A 23,816-nucleotide genomic window follows, 5' to 3' on the forward strand; every position below is an offset into this window, starting at 1 on the left:
TAGGGTAAAGTGCAGCGCAGTAACTGTCTCTCAGATGAGGACACCTCAACAAGAGCTGTGGGACGTCCGAATGGTCGACACGTTCAGGCGCTGTGGCGAAGTGTTCGAGAAGAAGAGCCATCCTCTCCTTCCCTCACTCTCTCCCCCTGTTACGCTTGCGAGAGAGGAGGATGACAGTCGCCTTCCTTGCCGGCGCTCGCACAGCTGGATACAACACAGACTTCAGTTTTATGCACGCATTGACACAGGCAACGTTACTAGACTAGTAACGTTGGACACAGGCGCGTGTGCCGCTGCGCTCTTTGCGTCGAAGGGTGCGCTATAAGATTTGTCGGACGGTCCTACCGCTGTCGACCAGATGTAGGAGTCGTCGGACTATCTCGCCGCTGCCACCATTTGAAGGAGATGAAGGTCGTAGACAGGAACTCGGTGAACAGGATTTATTTACATATTAACAGTTTAAGCAAGATACATTGGCAGACTAGCGCGACTCCCATATGGAGCCCGCAAAACTATCATACAGCAAACAGTTTACGAGCACACAGCTCACTAGTACATTTCTAGCATGACAGAGCACTCAGCTCCCGACAACGATCACGACACGAGCACTCCCTAGCAGCCGGCAAACGCTGCTTATAAGCTCTCCGCTTGACGTCATAGTTCGACGTCATCGTTCGGACGAGGACGGAGCAGGAATGGAGGGTGAGGTGTGCCGGCTTGGAGGATGAGGTGTGCCGACTTGGAGGATGGGGTGTGTCGGAGCAGGAATGGTCGGGAAGGTTCGTCCAAGCATTGTAAACTCGCCGCCGCCCCGCACTATGGCTCATACACACAAAGGCACACACATTCGAACCCATACACACAAAGGCTCCGGAGTCGACGACCGAGGGCTTCGTAGAACTGTGCTCCGTCTCGGGTGGCGCGGCCAAGTACCACATTCCTGAACTGACTGCGCGCCACGTGGCTGCCGGTCATCCGCAGTTCTCGGTACTGCCCAGCTTTCAGTGCCGACGTCAGAGGGCCTCGTAGAACTGCTTTGTCCCGGGTGGTTCGGCCAAGTACCAATTTCCGGAGTTGATCACGCGCCTCGTGGCTGCCGGCCGTTCGCAGCTCTAGGAAGGGCGCCCCGACTGGTGGGCTTGGAACACGTGCCGCGGGCTGAAAGCTGGCACGTTGCCACCCCATACGGCCATTCTTAACAGCGCGCGCTTATCGCGAGTGGCTTCCCCACAGCAAGACTATTGTTGCGGAGAAGCACGCTTTACGCGTTTCCCATCGGTTTCGCGTGCGGTGTTCTGTCAGAAAACTAGAAATGCGGCAGAACTCATCTCACGATGAATGTCTACGCTAATGCGATTATAAATGAAGCAAAGTAGCGATACACGGTACTGCCTCCGCAGAGACGCGTCGCGAATGGGACGTGTAAACAGCAGGGTTTTTCCCGATTATATATGACATGCGATAGCGCCCACTACCGCTACTAAGTGGCACGTAGTTACTCAAGTTGGCGTCAAATAGATTCATCGAAGAGCCACAGATGCCCAGTGGCGCCTACATGGTGACCCAAGTTTGCCTCAAAGAAATTCGTTGAAATCCCTAGTGGAACCAATTTGGCGTCAGGCTCATTGAATAGCGGTACAGACCAAGTGGCACATACTGTTAAGAACGGCCAGCTGCAGTACAAGTTTTGCCAACCAGTTGCGACTGTGGAAGCAACATCTCGGGAGCATCGCCGCCAACCTCTAGCCACGGCGTGGCGAAGTCGATTTTGTGTCGATATCAATACGCGCATCCTCCACTCTCCGTCGGTTCAGCTAGGAGCCGTTGTGACGGAATGAGTTCGGCGGGCCAACTATTGTTACCAAACTCCCCAACGCGGACCTGATCTGCTACGGGTGCGCGAGTTGCCGCGGGAACGCCGTTTTGCGCTCCTTCTCACGCCCCGACCAAGACGCAAGACAACGCGCTACCCGGAACGGCTCCGAGTTCTATGAAATTCGCGTGGTGTCGGTTTCGGACCGGAAACCCGTATCTGTGTGCATGTGTGTGTGTAAACTGTCCTGCGGAGAGGCGGATAGTTTGCGATGACTAAATGAACGTTCGCATCACCTTGTATCGCGGGAGGACCGAGTGTTTAAAAACTGCTGCTGTGCGGATGCTCGACACACTTCTCTTAAGCAGTCATGTTGGACTGAGACTCTCTCTCAAGCAGTCATGTTAGACTGATGTACTTTCTCAAACAGTCATGTTAGACTGATATAAATACTGTAAATAAACCCATATTCCTCGTTCTCGATGAGAAGCAGTGCTTCCCTTCATCAACGTCCTCAGCGTGGATAAGTTGGACGACGGCATGGGCCAGCTACCTTCGAATTCATGCCGGACTCCAATCTTGACAACGGATCACGAGCGATGGGATTGAGCCCCCAATCCTGACAATACCCAATGCTTCAAGTTAGCATCGAAGAGGTTCACTAAACACTGGAACATACCCATTGCTACACACCTAGTAAACCAAGTTGTTCCGTCAGTTGCTTTTAAATAATGTTCCATCAGCGCTACCTTTGTACCATGGACTATACCTACTTCCAGCAACGGAAATTGGCGTGAAACTGGTTAACTGATGAACGGCATATATGAAATGTCATGCACCCGTGACCCAAGCTTGGTTTCGAACCCGGTTCCCTCATAACAGCAGTGCGATAACCTTAGACTACCCAATGAACCAAGTTGGCGAGAAAACTGCATGCGACCTTGCCAGAAAGAGCCCCCGGAAAGTGCGTGAAGTACTCGAATAATGCTATTCGCATTAAAAAAAAGAGTGCGTTCGTGTACGCGTGCTTTAGACAATTTTCGTGGCAACGGTACCTGCAATTATCAAAAACGCGACAGAGCCCATCTCACGATGAATGTGGAAGTTAATGCGATTAGCAGTGAAGCAAAGTAGTAACACAACGTATGGCTTGACCACCACAGAGACACGCGTCATGCATGGTGTCATGTCTCGGGCTGCTCTATGGATTATATATATATATATATATATATATATATATATATATATATATATATATATTCAAAAGGTGTTTATTGGGCAGAGCTCGGAGCAGCGCAACGTCGACGAGCAGGGAAGTCACAGCTTCCAAGCACGAGAGCCATAGAGTTTCTCACTATAACACCTAGAGGGTAATCTGGCGCCACCGTCTATGGGAGTTTCTTAAGGGGGCACCGTGCCGTCATGGGAATGACGGTATATGTGTCTGCGAGGCTCGTGTTGGCTGGTGCTGTAAGAGGCTTCGTCTAAAACGTGGATATGGCTACGCAAATAACGCGTTCTCAAAGTAAAATCTTCATAAAATGTTTCAATTCACGCATATTACAACTTTACTCACCCACGACGCATGACCAAGCGAAGAAAAGCAAGAACAGACGACCAACTGTTTCAAAGCGAGCGCGAACCTTGTCGTCTGTCCTCCAACTTTAGCGGCCCGCTGATACTTTTTACGTAACATGTAGTCGTACACACAATAACAAGTTCTCATAGTTAAACAGAACATGTTTTCGCGTAATAATAAAGCTAAAACAGCTTTTCACGTGCTGTTCTAGTAGAAAATGAATCGTTGTGACAGACGGAACGGTACTTGCCAAGCGCATCTTCAAGGTGTCCTGTCTCTACGAGAACAATGCCAATCCGAATCCACAATATACCGGCATTCCCGTGCATACCACAGCGCAGCAGCGCCAGATTTCCCTCTAGGTAATGTAGTGAGAAACTCTATGACGAGAGCCGTTGCTGAGCAGGAGCGTTCGACCCACTAGCGTCTCTCTTCGCTACTATACATACATATATATACATACATATATATACATACATATATATACATACATATATATACATACATACACATACATACACATACATACATACATACACATACATACACATACATACATACATACACATACATATATATACATACATACACATACATATATACATAAATATATATATACATAAATATATATATATATACATACATATATATATATATACATACATATATATATATATACATACATATATATATATATACATACATATATATATACATACATATATATATATATACATACATATATATATATATACATACATATATATATACATACATATATATATACATACATATATATATACATACATATATATATACATACATATATATATACATACATATATATATATATACATATATATATACATATATATATATATATATATATATATATATATATATATACAGCCGTAGTCGTGTGTACTTACAGCCAGTATCCTCTTAATCGCGAAGTATTAAATAATTGTTTTTAAGTAGTGAACTTAACAGTCATTGTAAGGGTGTTTGGTTCTTCAATTACTCGTGTGTCGGCGTCCACCGTGCAATCTCGACGCCCTTCTGAACACGGGAGCCATGTTGCAGCTGATATTGCACGCCACTGCACAGTGCTCAGCGAAGATTGAAACGCCAAGCGAATGGCTGCCAGAGGTTTTTTCTCTCGCCACCGGTACGTGCGCGCTGGGTGCTCGCTGAAGGGGGGTCAAATGCGCTCGCCCAAAAATTGCTCTCGCTTTCATGTGATAGAAAAATGTGCATCAGCTCGGCGAGTCTCCAGCGCCCACTGGTGGCACAACAAGCGCCGGCAAACATGCACACCGAGTATCTAATTTGAATCGCTGAGCATCGTACCTCAGCACTATCGCGTTTACTCCGGTATGTGCGGTGATGCTTGTATATATAACGGATGGATTTGATCCGCTCGAATTCTACGGCCGACTGTGCTCGACGGTATCGTTGTGATTTCGAATGGCGCCCGTATTTCAGGGCACAAGTTTGTCAATAAAGAGTTAGATTCTTAGGCTTCAGCGTCACTACAATCAGATTCGAAGGCCGACGATCGACAATGCTCGACGGTATCGTTGCGATTTTCGATTGGTGCCTATATTTCGGGGCACAATAAGTTTGGTCATTAAGAGTTAGATTCTTAATTCACACTTCCGGCAACGTCGGCTTCTTCACCGTCACTGCAACGTGACAATACAAATATATATATATATATATATATATATATATATATATATATATATATATATATATATATATATATATATATATATATATATATATATATATATATATATATATATATATATATATATATATATATATATATATATATATTTTACACACATTTGACAAAGACTGCAGTAGTGACGCCCAAATTAAAAAAAAGAAACAGTATACGGTTTCATGCTTTACAAAGTGTAAACCACTACCCTCATGCGGTTCGTGCCATTTAAAATAAATATTTATATAAAAACGCTTTCGTGCGACATCAACTTGCGCGTCGCACGAAACGGTAAAAACGTGTACTATAGACACCCGCGGCGCCTAATTGTGAACATGGCCAGCACGCGTTAACAAAGGCAGTATCTTAAAACAGCTTCGTAGTATTCCTCTACAAGTTATGAGGAAATGTCTCAAAACTAATTACGAAATGAAACAAGAACACTAGTAGACAGAGAAAATGCATCTTTTAAGTAACAAAGAAATAGTTCGCCGGTTATTGGTGTAAACGAGTTTTTTTTTTTTTTTTTTTTTTACATAAATACTATGTACATGTGCTTTCAGTATTAACAAAATAAATAAAACGTTCGTCGATCGGTGCGTAAGCGAACGGCAGTTCTCTATACACATAGTCCTTTCAACAGTTATTTTTAGGGATTAGTCGTTTGAACGAACGTACACGCGCGATTGTTGGACGCGAACAGTGTAGTTATACACTTATATAAATGCTCTCCCGAAGAAAAGTTCGCATAACTAGCGGGGACACGCGCTTCACGGTGTCGACGCTGCGGCGGCAGACGCGTAGAAGGCTCCGCCATGCGGCGTGGTGGAGAACGACGCAGTGACGGCTGCAGGCGCCGCGGTGGGCGCCGCGTTCGCGCCGACGCACGGGTCCGCAACGTCGAGCTCGGCCTCGTCCTGAGACGGCGCCGCCATATTGGGGAAGTTACTGCTGGCGGTGGTGGTAGTGGTCGTCGTTGTCGCCGTCTGCACGCCCATGTCTTGCTTGGCCTGCTGCTGTTGCTGTTGGTGATGCTGCTGCTGCAACTGCTGGACGTGGTCGAGGGCTGCGGTGGCGGAAGAAACGAAATCGTCCCGCCGTATGTTAGAATATACGGGCGCTGCCATTTTGATGGCCGTCAGAGTGTGACCGCTTGCAATGCCGGTCGCTCTCTCTCTCTCTCTCACACACACACACACACACACACACACACACACACACACACACACACACACACACACACACACACACAATTAGGGGTGTGCGAATAGTCGAGAATTTCCAATAGCGAATCCTACGCACGAATATCTTACGACTAGCTTCAACAGTGGAGTGTGCGCTATCAAATATAAAATTCCGGCAAAAGTGCGACAAATTTCATTCTGGCGGCGGCCACAGTAGACATAAAATGCGGGAATTTAATCAGTGGAGCACTAGAAACATCGCTCAGGAAGCCAGAAGTTTCCTTCTAAACCGCGATTGTTCGCACTTTCCCAAGAATCCTCGGTATGCGCTAACAATCTGCTTATGTGTTCCGAATGCTCCCCTTCAGACTTCCAACAAACAACGCTTCGTAACAAGAAATGCTATGACAGAAACTTCCTAACTTTGTGAATATATACTACAAGCTATGAACATCGCTTTATATTTTTCGTGAAAGCGGCCGTTTCTCACTCGAAAAGTGTTCGATTTTCGATTACATCCTGCAAACTATTCAATTCGTATTTGATTCAGCCTCAAAAATTGCTATTCGTGAACGCCAACACGTAACCAACGTGATTAAGAAGACCGTGGAGGATAACCTTCCCGAAGGGACGCTAGGTCTTCAGGAGAGAGCTGTTTCTACTCAACCTGAAGTAAATCTGCAGTATACACTGATCTATTCAGCGAGTGATGAAGTTTAGCGAGTAATGCCAAACGCCACCACTCGCTTATCTGTAGTGGATAGTCTCATTGGGTCCGAAATAAACATGGCGGAATGATATAATTACTCTATACACACCTCTGGTCCTTACAATCAACTCGGTACACACCTCTAATAATAAACTGAAACTGAACTGAAACTGATCTCACTTCGTGGCGTCGTATACCTGCTCAAGATACGTGCAACTCTGCAGTACGTTTATGGCCGCACTTTAGAAGGAGATACGTTCGGGCGGAAAAAGTAAAATTAAATGGTCGGGTTTTGCGTGCCGAAACCACGATCTGATGAGGGATGCCGTATAGTGAGGGAGGACTACGGACTATAGTGAGGGAGGACTACGGAATAATTCTGACCGCCCGGGGTGTCCTTTAACGTGCATCCAATGCTCGGTACACGAGCGTTCTTTTGCATTTAGCCCTTATCGGAATGACGCCACCGCGGACGGTATCGAACCATGGACCTCGTGTACATGTAGTACAGGGCAACGCCATAGATAAGCTAGTGCTGCGGGTGATCTGCAGAAGCGAAGACGAGGAACGTGTCGCTGACACTCGCTGTCTGAAGGGGCGCCGCGACTTTCGGAAGGTTCGAAGAAACACCTCTTCACGCTATCATCCGGAGCTTAATTTGTGCTACCCAATTCTTGGTCATTTCTCCGAAGTGGATATGTGTCACTAACACTATAGGGGGCTATCTATGCAACTATTACCACTTTTCAGGACGGAGTATGAAAGCGCGCACTTCGAAACAACGACGTAACACAGAACGAACAAACACGAGCGCTGTGCTGAAGCTGCAATTCTCAAGACGGACAGTGCCTCGAGAAAACTTTTGCAACTGCGACCAGAGAGAGTAGCACGCAACCTCATCTACCGCTCTTCTTTCGATGATGATATCATCTTTAAGCCGACTGGACGTTCAGAGAAAGGATTGGGACCATGGACTCGACCACCGTCCACACAGAACGCCACGAGAAAAGGCCACATGTTGCACTGTCGATGTGCAATTCTTATTCATTTCCTTCTTCACCATCCCCCAGTGTAGGGTAGCAAACAAGATGCAGCCTAGTTAACCCGTCTTTCCTTTTCTCTCTCTCTCTACACACACACACACACACACACACACACACACACACACACACACACACACACACACACACAAACTTGCTTGTAGTACGGCTAGCTGAAGCTGGTGTATCGGAGGAATAAACTCTGTGCGCGTATAGTTTCGGCATTGCTACATCTGACTGTGCAAGCCTGTCTCAAAGACAGGCTTGAGAGCACTAATCAGGGCACGATTGCGGCACGTCCCGTGGGGTCCCACGCTTGTTCCATAATTGTGTACAGGAACAAAAATGAAAACCGACTAAATTAATCATTGAAGCTGAAAGAAGCGATAAGCTCGGCATATAGGGTGTGTATCAAGGAAAGAGTTCAGGTCTTGCTTGCTCTTAGTAGGTGCATGCCTTGTGCGATAGCTTTGGGCATATAAACCCGTGTTAGGCTTCCAATAAACGGTCATTGAAAGTTGGCGCTTGTAAGCATACTTGCTTACTGTCTGTCCTTGCGTAGAGTCTTCTTCTCGCTAAATCTTGGCTTTCTGCGTAAAGACGAAACACAAGAAACGAAACACAGACAGCGGCAACGCAATGTGCTACTTCCACCTGCCCATTTCCGATACAACGAACAGCCTCTAAGTTGTGTCACGAGCACAGGCAATTGAGGCAAGACACAAACCAACAAGAAATGGTATCGCGTGCGCGTAATACATTCCCGAAATAAAAGAAATTTGTAAGTATAGCGCACTGCATGCATCCTCGCCGTCAGTGGGTTTCGTCTTTGTGTGCGCCGAGAGCTACAGGATGTACGAACCGCGGCCAACACGTTGTACTACATTCAAGGAACTTTACCTCCAGCTCCGCCTCGACAAGCGCTTCTACCCTCCCCCTTATCCATCGCTCACTGTGCCGGAGGCTCGCCTTCTGCGGCACATCCAAATGAACGCACTGATTACCCTTTCCAGTCTCTTTCTCTATCGCTATCGCTCCGAGCCCTGCTGCCCCTCTATTTATGCAGACTTATCCTATTGCCTATTCTACTGTCCGGTTGCTCAGCCATCAGATTCCTATCCTCCCCTTTCCCTTTCCATCACCACCTGGCTCGACTGGCTTGGCGCTGAAGGGGAAGAAGAGCAGCGTCGACTGGCCGCCCAGGTGGTCGATATGCTCGGCCTGTAATTTTGGGCTGAATGAAAGTCGTACTACTACTACTACTACTACTACTACTACTACTACTACTACTACTACTACTACTACTACTACTACTACTTCTACTACTACTACTACTACTACTACTACTAAAAGGTTAAATTATGGGATTTTACGTGTCAAAACCACTTTTCGATTATGAGGCACGCCGTAGTCGAGGACTCCGCAAATTCCGGCCACCTGGAGTTCTTAACCGTGCACCTAAATCTAAGTACACGGGTGTTTTCGCATTTCGCCCCCATCGAAATGCGGCCGCCGTGGCCAGGATTCGATCCCGCGACCTCGTGCTCAGCAGCCCAACACCATAGCCACTGAGCAACCACGGCGGGTTACTACTACTACACTAGTGGACTGTAGTTCTCTGCGCTTAACACTGGAAGAACGTTTACCGGAGGAGGCAACGGCCTGCGGCCTGACCACGCTGTTTCTGGCGAGCGCGAGCCAATGGAGGCAGTTGGAGGGCAGCAGGTCGTAGTTGAGGCGAAACAGCTGCTGCGGGGTCGCCGCGCTCGGCGCGCTGCCGCGCGTCCAGCACTCCTGGAGGGCGTGCGCGGCCACGGCAACCGCGGCTGCCGACGAGGAGCCCCCGAACGGCGGCAGCGAGGGCCGGGGTTCCGCGGCAAGCAGCCCGCCATTGCCTCGGCCGCCGGTAAAGTCGGACAGCGGGGGCCTGGGCTGGGAGATGACGCCGCTGTGATGCACCAGCGACGATAGGGTCTGCGAGCGAGCGAGCGAGAGAGAGTTATTGTACAGTCGCACCAGCGAACATCTAGAGACCCCCGAAACCAGCTAAAATTCCCTCATAACACAGCCGTCGAAACCTGGAATTGACTCAATGCACTGCAGTGGGCAAACGTAAGTTGCACCACTTGCTGTCAATTCTGCAGACTCTGTACCCTCCCATATAGGCTGCGAAGAAAAAAATTATATCGCGGCATCTGTGGTCTCCAGGCTTTTCATGCCCAGGAATCCTGAACGTTGCCATTTCGGCAATCTGGTGAACTTCACTGCAATACATCAGCCGTACCTCAAAAATATACTTCGAGAGATCTGCCGAGTTTCAACATGTTTCAGTTAGCAACATAATGAGGGTACTTCCTTCTAATAACACGCGCATTTGCGGCACTTACTCGGTAATCATTGCTGGGTTTATAGCAGCGTTTCGGTTTCGACCAAAACAAGTCTGCAAATTAATTAGTTATGCTGGTGCATTACGGTCAAGTTCACCAAATTCCCGGAGGGGCAATGTCCAAAATTCCTGGGCGTGTGCTCGCGACTTTAATGAACAACATGGGCCTTTACTTAGGTACATTCGATTCACCCTGTACTTTCGTGAGGTGTATTGAAAACCCCAATTCCGTTGTTACAGAGCAGTGGGGGCGTGGCGCTGAATACGCAGACGACTCTCAACAAAGATTTGACGGAACAGGATTCACAGGAAGAGCGCGCAGGTGCTTCGGGCAGCCATCTTGTTTAAATGAAGCGTTACCGAAACTTGTAGTGACCTCTAAACGAGCTTTTTTTTTCTTACGTAAGCGCTTCACTAATTCCGCCCCGCGACAACATTGAGCCCGGTTAAATCTAATTGTCCCTTTTATGGAATCAAATGAATTCATACGGTGTTTTAACGTCCAGAAACTGCGAAGTGGGTTACCAATGACGCCGTAGTGAGAGAAGTGGGAAAGAAGGCGACTTTGGAATAATTTCTACTACTCGGGGGATCTTTTCCGTGAACGCACACAAGCGTTCTTGCATTTCGCCCGTATCGGAACGCGGCTAAAAAAAAAAAAAATACTGAAGCCGCGACCTCGCGCTTGACAGCAGAGCGCCACAGCCACCGAGCCAGGGAGGCTGCTTCTTATACATGGAACACTTTCTGAACACGAAGTCGCAGCGAGAATATACAGCAAAATATACGGCTACATCGAACAAAAATCTTATCCACATTCGATACATCGAACTCCGCGCGGTTCGTTTCCCCGCGCGGACCCACCATGCACCCGCGTGTCTATCACCGGAGTCGGCCGTTCCAGACGGGACTCCGCCACCGCGAAAGAGGTGCGCCAGAGGGCGCTGTACACACCACGCACCTCCCTGTTCTGGTGCAGCAGGGCACCCAGCTCGAGGTGCGCGCCGGGCGCCAGGCAGCTGTGCGGCTGCCGGGCCGACGAGTGCCAGGAGCCGACCGGCGGCTGCTGCGGCGGCTGTGCCGGCTGGTGGCTGGGCTGCGGCTGAGGGGGCAGCGACTTCCACACGCCGCCGGAGAAGTGGTCGTGCACCACGGTCTTGGCCGACGCGTAGACGGGCCGCAGCGAGGAGGGCGCGTTGCCTCCGCCCACCGACAGGGGGTCCGAGGCAGCGGGCAGTGCCTGCGGCATTCGGTCGGCGAATTCAATCTTCGAGGCTTTCTTTTTTTTTCTGATCTCGTGAAGACGAAACAGTAGAGCTTGCCGCTGTCGAAAGTGAATTATTATAGAGACAGGGACAAAGCGACAGGGGGAACGGACACGGCGACTGACGTCTGATCGACAGTTTGCCCGGTCCCTTTGACCCTCATGTCCTTGGAAGAGAGAGAAAAAAAAAATGGCCTGCCAACCTACCTACTTGCCGAACTCACGCTTTGAGTCACACGAACTTACGCGGTAGAGTGATTGTTTTTGGACAGAGTAGGGTATAGGAAGAAAAGGGGACGTGTGATGCTTGTTGTGTATCTACTGCGAGGACCGTAGGAGCATTGAAAGTTGAGCTAGCCGGCATGAATTCATTGTGGCTAAACAGTACAAGGAAACAGGAAAACGGGGAAGAAGGGACACGACGTGACTGTAAAGGAGGACAAGGATGGAGAAGAAAGAAAGAAAGAAAGAAAGAAAGAAAGAAAGAAAAAGAAAGAAAGAAAGTAAAAGCTGAGATGGACTGTGTGGACAACTACAGTCATACAGGGTAGCGGGACACAGGAAGAAAGAAGATGAGGAGTGGGGGAGTTTGGGAAGAAAAGTGACGCAGGCTACGGCTAAAGAGGGGCTCACAGCGAATGATCCGAACACGTAGTATGCGCATCTTTAGCTATGCTCCCTACGTGGAAATATTTCGCCCCACGCCCATCGCGACACCGCGCGCGTCGCATACTGTAGGCTGGTCCCCTCGCATTAGTTCACGCACACCGGTAATTAAAGAAGACCGCCATATTTCGTTACGATTTCTGCATGGTATCAATTGGCGAACTCACTCGTAGTGGCTCGCGGCCACCCGTGAACCTGAATCGAAGCGAGTCCCATTGAGTGTCAGTGGGCGCGAGCTAGCTAGCATGAGTGAGTGAGTATACAGTGCCAGTCTGCGTGAGTCGAAGTGAGAGAGAGAGATAGCGTGGGTCTGGATATGAGTAAGTTGAGGCCACGGTATTAGGTTAGGTGAAATGACGCCCCGCCTCTTCCATTCAGCTGGTGCATAGTTAATGGTGCATAGTTAATCCGACGTATTATGGCGCAAAGTCTAAAGCCCGTGCAAAAGGGGAGGAGCCAGAAAGAAAGCCAATTTGCAAATAAATTTTTGCGACTATATCGCAGAAATTGCACTGGTGTCATGTTTTGAGCTGTGAATCCTGCATTCAGGTGGCCCACCTAAAAAAATATATATATGAAAGGTTGCATGCTTCACCTCCAACAATTTGTTTCAGGAAGCTTAACCGCAATTTTTGTTATCGGCAAGAATTTTCATTTTTCTTTTTTAATTAATTCGGCTCCTACTCTAGATATACGGAGGTGCTGACCAGCAGTGCATCTTCGCTGCAATACACGCCTTGAACGGGGTAGAAACTATGTGCTGAACGCATATTTATCGAGAAAGCTGTTGTAGCAGCGCTTGAGATCTGCCGTGCCTCCATTTATTTCGACAACTGTTCCGGCCCACCACCGACGTGCCGACCGGTTGGCGATATTTCTAGTGTCCCCTAAGTGCCGAATTGGCTGACGCCGCTCACGCGACTCGTCCTGGGAACACCTTCAAGGCGAGGCGCGGACCGGCTCGGGCTCGAAGGCATTTTGCCCCGCCTGAAGTCGCGCTGTGCGCGATACAACGTATAGTAAGAAATTGTCAGAGTGAAGCTCCTTATTCGCCAGCACAGGGGACAATATATTCCTCGTGGCTCAACAAAATCACTCGGATAAAAGTTGGTTTTACCAACGCGAATCTAAATACAGACCTCGTAAAGAAGGCTCTGAAGTTGTGCGGAATAGCGGAGCCGTTAAGAGAATCCTCACAACTCCAGTCGATTATTGAGACAGCGCTGCCGGTTCAACACTGTCATCGGTCATATCAGCCTTATCCGGCTTAACCTGTAATTGCCTGCTAAATTTGTATGTGAAAAGCGCATGGAAGAAAAAAGAACTAAATTGCGAAGTGATTGTTTCCACTACAGTCGAAACGATCGAGCTGAATTTCGACTTTAAATGTGTAAATAGACTTAGCTGAGTCTATGCAATCATTAACGCGCGAGTCACCGAGATAAATGTGCATTTCAGTTATTGCTTCATATGCGCAGTTTTACATCGTGCTCTTAAATACATTCGACGGCATGCGCATGGAATATACAGGTTAAATTTAAAACAAATGTGTAAGAATATTTTACCTTACGCGAACTCTGCGGTTGTTTTCGTTACGGTGGCGATAACTTCGTATTGACCGCGGCACCTTGCGGCACTCAAGAACTAACGAGTAATTTTCCCGTTCAAATTGTTCGTCGGTCTTTGTCGCGCTGTGACAATTTGGATTTCCGAGAATCGGAATCTGAAAACATTTATTGGGCTCTAGAAAAGAGATCTTCGCGGCTTCAGACGGCCTCTTCCATCTTCTGATGGATTCTTCAGTCTGCAATCACAGGGTTGGTGCCCTAGTCCAAGGCTCCACTGAGTATGGCCAACCCGCGAGCTCGCTCTACTAGGCGCTTTTGGCCGTTCAAGCTTACGCTGGAAAGCATACTCTCCCACTGTTCCGCACTCGGGTTTTTAATTTTATAGATAGTTGGGGACTCAATATTTTGACAGGCCCATGATATGTGGGTTTCCGAGAAATTATCTGCGCACTACTGAGTAGCTAATAATGCTTCTTTTGAATTCGGCACGGACGATGGCCATGCCTACCTGGGGCATGGGGGCAACGTCTCGCACATCTCGTATGAGAAAAGACGTTTTCACTACCACTACAACTTGGGTGTGAAACAAATATACATACGGTAGCGACAGAGAAAGAGAAAATTGAGGAAACGGCAGAGAGGTCGGACGGTAATAACAAACAGAACAGCTGATAATACGTGGTGTTTTGTGGCGCAAGGGTCATTTATATATGGCCAAAGAGCGCCAGAAGATAGCATGTACATGCGTCTCGAGATGTCGAGAGATAGTTTCGAGATGTCTCGAGACGTCTCGAGATAGTTATGTACATGCGTCTCAAGATGTGCAACATTTTACTTACCGCTTTTAGCAAAGGCGAGACCTCCTAAAGTGAACTTTTTAGTCTCGAAAAGTGAGCCTTTGTCAAAAAGTTATTTTTTTTGTTTCGAGCGCGCACTTGGCGTCATTAAACATCCACGGTCGTTACGATGACACAGCTGCATCACTCAACACGCTAAGAAATCTCTTCATGAGCACCTAAGGGCTGTGAAAAACAGTGCTTTCACTTCCAATTCTCCACTAGAGAAAAAATAAAAAATAAACGAGGAGCCCGCACTACAACTTGTTTCGTTATCCCTTGCAACGACGCGACTGTGGTGGCTTGCAGCTGCCGCCGAGAAGCTCCGTCGGTTACGCTAATCATGCTCCACCGATTCTTGCACTGCTTCTCCTACGCGCTAAATCCGAGCTGTAACCGAGCGCAGCACTGGAGTTAAGCCCAGACCACATGTACGTACGCTTGCGGACGCGTGCAAGCTCGAGTCCGCGCGCCCACGCATGCGCAGACGGTACGGCACGGCTCGTAGGCGTCGAAACACGGCGCGATCTCGCTGAACAGCTCCTCTTTCTTATCGCGCGCATGGGCTGCCTCGCGTTGGCGCGCCTGGCTACGCAGCTACGGCGCATCCTACGAACGAGAGCGCATCCTCGCCGCTGCTCGAGCGCCTCTCCTGTAGTCAGGAGTGCCTTTACCCGAATAGTATATGGATGCTTAAGCGCCCAAGACTGCGGACCTACGCGCGAGCCTGCTATCTTTGGTAGCTTATATGATCTCTACGCAGCGCAAACAGGCGCGAACAACTAACGCCTCCTGAATACAGACACGCGCAGCCGCCACCCGCCGCTCCCAATCACTGTGAGGCAGACTTGGTAATGTTTTATGGTCCTGCGTATGAGCGCGAACTATTTTGTGACACTTTAGGAATTCGCTTTTACTGTCGGTGCGAACGTTATGCTGCAACAGGCTTTGTTCTTTCGCCCCCATAGTAACGAGACTGCCGTGGCCGGCAATAGAACCCGACACTTCTTGCCGAGCAACGCCAGAGCCATGTATAGCCACGCGTGGTGGGCTTCTGGCGAAACTATAGAATGTAACTAAAATTAAATTATGGGATTTTACGGGCCAGGAACCACGACCCGATTATGAGGCACGTCGTAGTTGGGGACTCGGATTAATCTTGATCACCTGAGGGTTCTTTAACGAGCACGAGAGTTTGCTACAATCAGCGAATGTATACGCTTAGCGCAATTGACTATCAATTGGACTAGCCGGCAGCGTATGTGGAGGTTGCGCTGAACGGAAAAAATTGCAAGGAAATGAGAAAGGCGAGGCGGACAGGGCAAAAGCTGCCCTAGCTGCCCGCCTCTTTCCCTGCAATGTTTCCACTCGGCGCAAAGAAAGCACGCGAACGCGATCGCAGAACGGTGTATAGACAGATCGGCATTTCCACGTTTTCACGGCCCTGGAGACAACCCGTTCGTGGCCCACGGCAAGCCCTCGGAAGCCTCGTGCATTATCCGTCAGACGCCGCCATTGCTAGCAGGCGGTGGCGCCCAATCTAGGAGGCCATGCTTCAGCAGAGGGTGCATGCTACAGCCGCGAATATGGCGGCGACAGCCCGGCTTTTACTGCGAGTGCCAGTTATTAGGTAAAAAAACGCAGAAATTCTTCTGGGAGTTGTCCAAGTATGCCGCTTGCTCATTTCCACGCAGCCCGGTGTCATTCTCGATGTTATGAAGCTTGATCCGACCCGTATAAACGAGAGCGCTGCGGCAACACGAACTGCTGCGGACCGCGGCGCAAGGTGAATCGATGACGCAAGCGAACTACTGCAGGTGACGGCGCAATGTGCGCTGATGACGTTCGGATCATTATAAGCCTTTATCGCTCTTCAGCGCCTTATCCATACGCGTCGAACCGTTATCAACCTTAATCCGGCGGCGGCTGCGTACGGCGCTGCCCTATCTTGAAAGCGATCTCCACGGGGGCAGAAAGCGCCGAGTGCCGATAGCTTCGTGTGCGCTGTTCTCGCCGCTTAGTTCGCGTTGAAGCGAGAGGCAGCACGAAGGTCCATTCGCTCGCTGCTGCGGGCTCTATCTTGAAAGTGATCGTCTTTCGTGACGGACGGAAGGACGGACGACTTTCCTCGTTGGGTACATGCTTACGCATTTGAAGACTGCGTGTTCGTTAGTTCGTACAGACTTGGTTGTGCAGTATGCGGTGCGATCTTAACCCGGATACGCCGCCATTTTGAGTCTCCCCCGGAAGGTGCCGGAGATTTCTGGTTTGGGTGTCGCGAATTAGTTTGTAGCTCAACTTAATGTCTCTTCCAAAACATCCGATGCGTTCTGCTTATACAGCCAGTGTTTGATAACGTCATACGCCGTTACAGACATGCGTCTTCACTGTTTGGGTTAACTATAACGGTGTCTGCACAGCGCCGAGGTAATCTATAGGCAGGCCCAGCCACCCTTCTAGCGGAAGCTCACCTGCAGGCCGTGGTGCGCAGGTCCCGTGCGCATCAGTCTGCTCGCCGCGGCTGCTGCTGCTGCGGCCTGGTGACTCCCCACACGGAGCTCGAGGAGCCGGCGCCAGTCGGACTGCGGCGTTGTGGGGGTCATGGGGGTCGGCTCGAGGTAGCTGCGCGTGGGGGGACTGGTGCGACAGCACTCCTGCTGCTGCGGTTGCGGAGGTTGCGGCTGCTGTTGAGCGGGGAAGCGGCCCCTGGCGCGGCAGTCCCAGGATGAACAGGGAGAGAGGAGGGAAATGACTCAGAACACACGCTGGAGGGCTAGTTGGACGGCAAAGTTTTTTTTTTTTATTTTATTGGTGCCTGGAAAAGAATGACAGCGAAGAAGTCTGTACCACTTGAGCAAAGATTGATTAGTACCTTTACTCGGTGGCTGTCAAATGTGCGGTGAAAAGTGTGCTGCGTCTTCGTTCTTCAAGTCTCGTTTCGTCGGTGAAAAAATAAGTGTTCGTATACTTTTAGTATTTCGGTCATTTCACAACGAACGAAGTCGAAAGTTACGACGGAATTCCGTCAAGTCAGGATGGAACATGATGAAAGATGACGGGAAACACCGACCGCGAACGACTTAGTGATGCTAACGCTTCGGCGCCAACGCGGGAGCCTTGACCACATTGATTATGAATAGGAACTCCGCGTAGAAGCCTGAACTTTAACATTACCAAATCATTAGTGGTCGGTGTTAGTCATGCGCTTTCATCACCATTACGCAGCGCTGGAACCGCTTTCCTGTGCCAACGTTGCCCCCGCATGCGCACGTCAAGGCGCGAGCGCAGCGTGATGTTGAAAACGTACTTGCATGGTGCAGGCTGGCATCGCCAAAAGACGTATTATTGTGCACACCCGGGTCGATTCGCTGCGACTGTTTATAGTAATCAGTCTATTCGGCATCGTGTCCTTCTACTAAACTAATTTCTTTCAACGCCCCTTCCGTCCCGAAATTCGCGACCGCCTGCGTGCGGAGTTATTGCCGGCGGCACTCGTCGGGTGATGCAACGTCTTTAAAAGTCAAGGCCAAAAGTCACGAGTTCGTTGCAGAAAGGGCACCAGTGCAGGTCCGGTGGAAGAAGCCCTAGCGGGTCGCTGAAACAGGAACAGTAAGCAGGCAACGTTCACAACAACGAAACAAACGAGAAAACAGAACAGTCATGGTCTCATGGATGCAGGAAAAACAAACTCCGTGCACGAAGGATAGAAAGAGGGAGCGTGACGTCACCAAGCCAGCCTTCATATAAGCCAACACTCAACGAAGCTGCCCCCTTCGTTTTCATCGCTCCCGCGCCTGAGAAAGTCGGCCCAAAGCGTGAACCTTGCTCGGCGGACTCGGTCAAGTGTGCTTGGTTCGATACGCACTTGTTCGGGTGATCAGCTAACCGCGCTCTGTGCACAGGAAACTTGGAGAGTGTGGCTGCTTGGGGCTGGTTTGTGAAACGATCTTCGGACAAGGAAAAATTATCCCTAGCGCGCAAAAACGCAGGAAGGAAAGAAGGCGAAAGGAAGCACGCTCTGTCCTGTCACCTTCCTTCCTTCCTTCTTTCCTAGGTTTCGCCCACTCAAATGGATTTTTTTCCTTGTCTAAAGAAAACTTCGCTTGTTTGCCCGCACAAAGACAAATTTTCTCGAGTTCTCCGACTATCTCCAATTTCCGACTGGATGAGCCGGACCTCTCAGTACGGCTACGACTGGCATGTAGCTTTTCCCGCTGCGAATCAACGTTGTTATACAGCTTATGACTGGGAGTGGTGTTGTTTACCAACGCTTTCCCGTACCGCATTAAAAAACATTGTGGGCTTTTACGTGCCAAAACCACTTTCTGATTATGACGCACGCCGTAGTGGAGGACTCCGGAAATTTCGACCACCTGCCATGGGGTTCTTTAACGTGCACCTAATCTAAGTACACGAGCGCTTTCGCATTTCGCCCCCCCCCCCCCCATTGAAATGCGGCCGTCGTCGCCGGGATTCGATCCCGCGACCTCGTGCTCAGCAGCCCAACACCATCGCCCCCGGGCAACCGCGGCGGGTCTCGTACCGTATTGGAATGGCCGACAGCCCCAAGTGCGACTTCTGTAGGTGCGAGGAAACCATCGAGCACCTGTTGTATGTCCGTCCTCGCTATGACGTCCAACGCCCTTGTACCTCCGGACTACTTTAAACCGGCTGAACTGGAGACCATCTGAATGAGTCGAAGGCCTACTCGGACGGCGGCCTCATCCGTCGCTGGCTCAAAAAAAGATATTCGTGCATCTCTTGAAGTGCACCGGCCCGTGTGACAGTTTATAGTCGTCCTGTGAATCCCTCCTGCGTGCACAGAGCGTTCACTCTCTCCCTCTTCCAACCATTCCTTTCCCTTTCCACAAGAGTAGGGTAACAAACGCGAAGCTCTATCTTTGCTATCTTTTTGGCCTTCGCTATCATTCCTTCCCCTTCCCGACATGCTTGTACGATTAAGGTTTGTTGCAACGTATGCACTTATCGTCTTCGTTGTAACGTGCGAATGCCGCAGCCGCGCTTTGCTGTCGGACCCGTTGTCTTTTAGGAAGTGCGTGCGCTGCGCGCGGCGGTGGGGCAGCCTCATTAAAGACTACCACGACATGATCACGTAATGTGCCGACTTCTACGTGCTTCAGTTTTATCACGCGACGCTCCATCCTAGCTTTTTTTTTCTCCTCTTTCTCCATGGCGGATACAGAGCAAGTATAGTCTAGGCAGGAGGCAAAACATGTCGCACGGTGGCGCTGCCTTCAGTTTTGGCGCAATCGAAAGGAACATCCGTTCCCGCGAAGAGCAAGGCCGACAGACGCGTGTGGAAGCATCGCCGAAGTTGTGCAAGTCTAACGGTAGGAGAGACGGGAGACTGTGAGCATGATTAACACAGTTACGACGAACTCGTCTAGCACTCGACACGACGAAACTAATAGTTGATGCCAAGCTTTTAAACATATTCTGTAGACGGTTATTGTTAAAGGTTACGGACGGCGAAGCAAACAAGCGAGCAACCCCTCCCTCTCCCCCCCCCCCCCTTTTTTTTGTTGAGAACCTCTGTTCACAGACAAGACAATCTTTGTCTAGACAAGCAGCACGTTTACAAACTAAAGTGAATGTCTAAACAAAGGGAAGATGACCACAGATAACGAATAAAGGCGTGCTCGGTGTAGGCCAAGTACACACGCACACGCACGCACACACGCGCACACACACACACGCACACACACACACACACACCAACGGCCGCAATGCCACGTTTTATAACTTCCTTCTGAGATCAACTAATCAGCGCTAGCTCACCTGGACATTTCAGATTTGCGGACGAGCAAGAACTCGCTGGCCAGTGCCGTTCTGTTCATGCGGACCTGAGAAGAGCAAGAGAGAGCGCGTTGTGAATAAATCAGACCTTCTGTAACTGCTACAGTACGCAATCATGCATCGAAAGTTCACTTCTGCAATTTTCCTCCCTTAATTCTCTAGCATCAAGATGGCTACTCTTAAGAGTCTGGCCCCCAATGTAACAACTCTTTCAAGAAAACCGGTAGGCAGCTTTTAATATCCTGCGCTATTAGAACGCAGCTGCGAAAATGGCACAGTATAACACTATCTTAAAAATTTTGAACAAATAACCGTGTCAACTCGAAAAATATTGTACGCATATCGCTTATCATTCGTATTAACCCAGGAATTGAAATAAAATTTTCCGATAAAGGGACTTTCCATAAATACTAATAAATCTCAATATCTTGTAGCATACTGAACACACGCATTATGAAACATCGTTCCAGCGCACAATTGTACACGGACGAGAAGAGAAGGACAACACGAACGCCGGTTCCGTGTTCAATTGTGTGCTGAAACGATGTTTCATAACGCCAATCACAGCCAACTAGCCCAGCTGTCCATACTTAGTGAACACACACAACGGTGTCCGGACTGTAGACTAAATGTATACGCGCGAATGTTACTTTCGGTCGAAAACACAAAAGCTGTAGGCAAAAAAATATGCGAGGCCCCGCGCATTTCAAAGTAAACGAGATGTAATGGCGATAGCCGAGTACGGCTAAAAAACTCACAAGTTTCTTCTCATAAATGCACCAGCAACTGCGCAACGTGTTAATGTCATTTACAATGGGCTGACATCGCGGGATGTACAAAGATTACTGATTGACCGACAATAACCAGCGGGTGGATTTCGTATTTCCCGCTTAACGCGCTCGTATACTGTTCCGCTTATTCGACGAAACTGCCGCGGTAACTGACGCCGCGCAGAGCTTATAGGGCTGCTTCGTAGTGAACGGACGACATACTGCTGCCACAGGTTCACACAATACGCAGCGTAGCTGCGCGACAGGTCACAGATATGGCGCATGTGTGACAGATTAAGGGATATGTCAGGTTTTTTTTTTTTTTTTACGTGCACAATTAGCTACCTCGATCGTTCGCTCGGCCCGGGAACATTGCACGCTGCTCTTCCTCCAAATTATAACGGGGTTTAACGTCCTGACACCGCACGCCGGTACGAGGGACGCCGTAGGGAAAGGAGGACTCCGGAATAACTTCGATCACCTAGGGGCTTCTTTCATACGAGCGTTTTTTTTTTTTTCTGAATTCCGCCTCCTTCGGAACGCGATCGGGAATCGACCACGCGACCTTGCGAGCAGCAGCATGATCGAACCTATGTACTCCTGCTTGTCCCTGGCGGCCGCGGCCCTGCAGTCGATCAGCGCGACGGCCGCCAAAATAAAAATATCGCAGCTCTAATAGCGACACCGGCACAAATGAGGGCGACAAAGTCTGCGCTCGATCATATTCAGCACTCGATCTGTCGTTTCATACTCTCACTCCCAAGTCTTTATTTTCCTTTTTGCCGCAACGATATATTCCTTCGATCCCAACCAACTCGCCCAGCAACAAGTTCTACTCGATGTCGGCCGGGAACAAGGAGAAGGGACGACCGACCTCGCTGCTGAGCGACACCACGAGGAAGGCGGTCCCCCGCAGCGGGAACCGCACCGCCGAGTTGCCCGACGGCCACTGGTCGTCGCGGAGCTCCAGCAGCCGCAGCGTGGGCTCGTACTCGCCGCCGACCTTCAGCGTCGTCTGTCTCGGCGAGGGGAGAAATGGAGGGGGGGGGGGGGGAGAGAAACGTTGTGTACACACCCGCTCACGTGTCAGGTAAATGCGCACTGCGAGAAAAAAAGTAATTTCACGAGTTTGTTGTTGTTTTTTCTCGTGTAGGCACTCCGCGCAACTCTCTCATGAAGTGTGCGTCCAAAACCCCGATTTACCAACATTCCTTGCTTATGTTTCCGGCACCATTTCGCTCGTGGTAAGGTCACCGTACTATCGTCCTTATGAAAGCGGAAACGCACGAGTGGGCGTTCCCTTTCCTAATGTTTAAATGTGGCGTGGCGCGAAGCCGCGGCGAGAGGAGGACGTGCGTGAAGAAAAATTACGGTTAAAATAAAAGCGCTCAGGACGGAGATGTAAGCCGAAGAAGGAAAGGTGTTCTCTCCGTTTGTTTTCGTATCTCACCGAGGCGTGTACCCTATCATAAAGATGATGAGAGTCCCATGCCACGGTGCACTGACGACGTATGAACAAACACTACAAATTCTGTGAGTCGTGAATTTCTAGCTTCTCCTTTGGCGAACTTGTGCCAAGAGAGAGAGAGAGAGAGAGAGAGAGAGAGAGAGAGAGAGAGAGAGAGAGAGATAAAGTAACAGTCAAAACCACGACTATGGCATGCGGCGAGCACAGTCGTCGGTCGTCGCATCTACTTGCGAGTATATATACTCGCAAGTCAAGTGCATCGGCTGTTTATCCGTGGCTCATTATACGTACCAGAGTGCTGGCGCTGGCGCTCGCGTGCATCTGATAATGTGCGTACAACACTGTATTCTCAATACTTCTCAATTATATTCTCACATCCTTGCGCCAACGTTCAAGAAATTTCGGACAGCGGTGTGTCTCGCGCCGAGCGATGACTTCATAAATGATAATTCGGTGAAAACGAAAGCCGGCAAGAATTAAAACAACGGCGTGTAGAAATACCTCCTCAACCATTGGAGGCCTGCAGTCATTTAGTCACGAAACCACAAGGAGCTGGAACGTCATAACTAATACAAATCAACCTATATTTTTTTTTTCAACAACGCACGTCAATATGAAGTACTTTTAGCGTGTCCGGATGCAAGCGGACTGGGCGGTTTACCGCATGAGCGGATGACGTATGCTGCGAGTCACGGCGGAGAGAGAGAGGAAGGGGTAGCGCGACAAAAAGAAAGCACATTTCAATTTCTGGCATCATTGCAGTGTTTGTTCCTATATCTTTAGTTCAAATTTTCTGTTGACTATGCATGAAGACCTATTGTGCAAGGTCGCAGTCGTGTTGCGTAATGTCAACATGCTTATTTGAGTGCGCGCTCGTGAGTGCAAGACTAAGAAGGGTGGCTTTCCGGATGTCAGCACACCTAGTGAGTTCAGGTGAAGTGTTCGGACCACACATGCGAAAGCACGCGCATATGAGGCTGAGGCCCA

General features: G+C 49.3%; 1 protein-coding gene across 1 annotated transcript in view; it reads right to left on the minus strand.

Annotated features, from left to right (window-relative positions):
* Positions 1-5,570: 5,570 nt before the first annotated feature.
* LOC126537572 (uncharacterized) overlaps positions 5,571-23,816 on the minus strand; it is a 31,738-nt gene continuing 13,492 nt past the window's right edge. Inside the window, exons 4-9 of the mRNA XM_050184689.2 lie at positions 22,236-22,376; positions 20,574-20,638; positions 17,246-17,480; positions 11,402-11,680; positions 9,701-10,028; positions 5,571-6,187 (exon numbers count right to left, since the gene is read on the minus strand). Coding sequence (XP_050040646.1) covers positions 5,892-6,187; positions 9,701-10,028; positions 11,402-11,680; positions 17,246-17,480; positions 20,574-20,638; positions 22,236-22,376 — 1,344 coding nt within the window. The 3' untranslated portion in view covers positions 5,571-5,891. The remainder of the gene's footprint in view (positions 6,188-9,700; positions 10,029-11,401; positions 11,681-17,245; positions 17,481-20,573; positions 20,639-22,235; positions 22,377-23,816) is intronic.

This window comes from Dermacentor andersoni, chromosome 4 (genome assembly GCF_023375885.2).
Source record: "Dermacentor andersoni chromosome 4, qqDerAnde1_hic_scaffold, whole genome shotgun sequence".
Taxonomy (NCBI): domain Eukaryota; kingdom Metazoa; phylum Arthropoda; class Arachnida; order Ixodida; family Ixodidae; genus Dermacentor; species Dermacentor andersoni.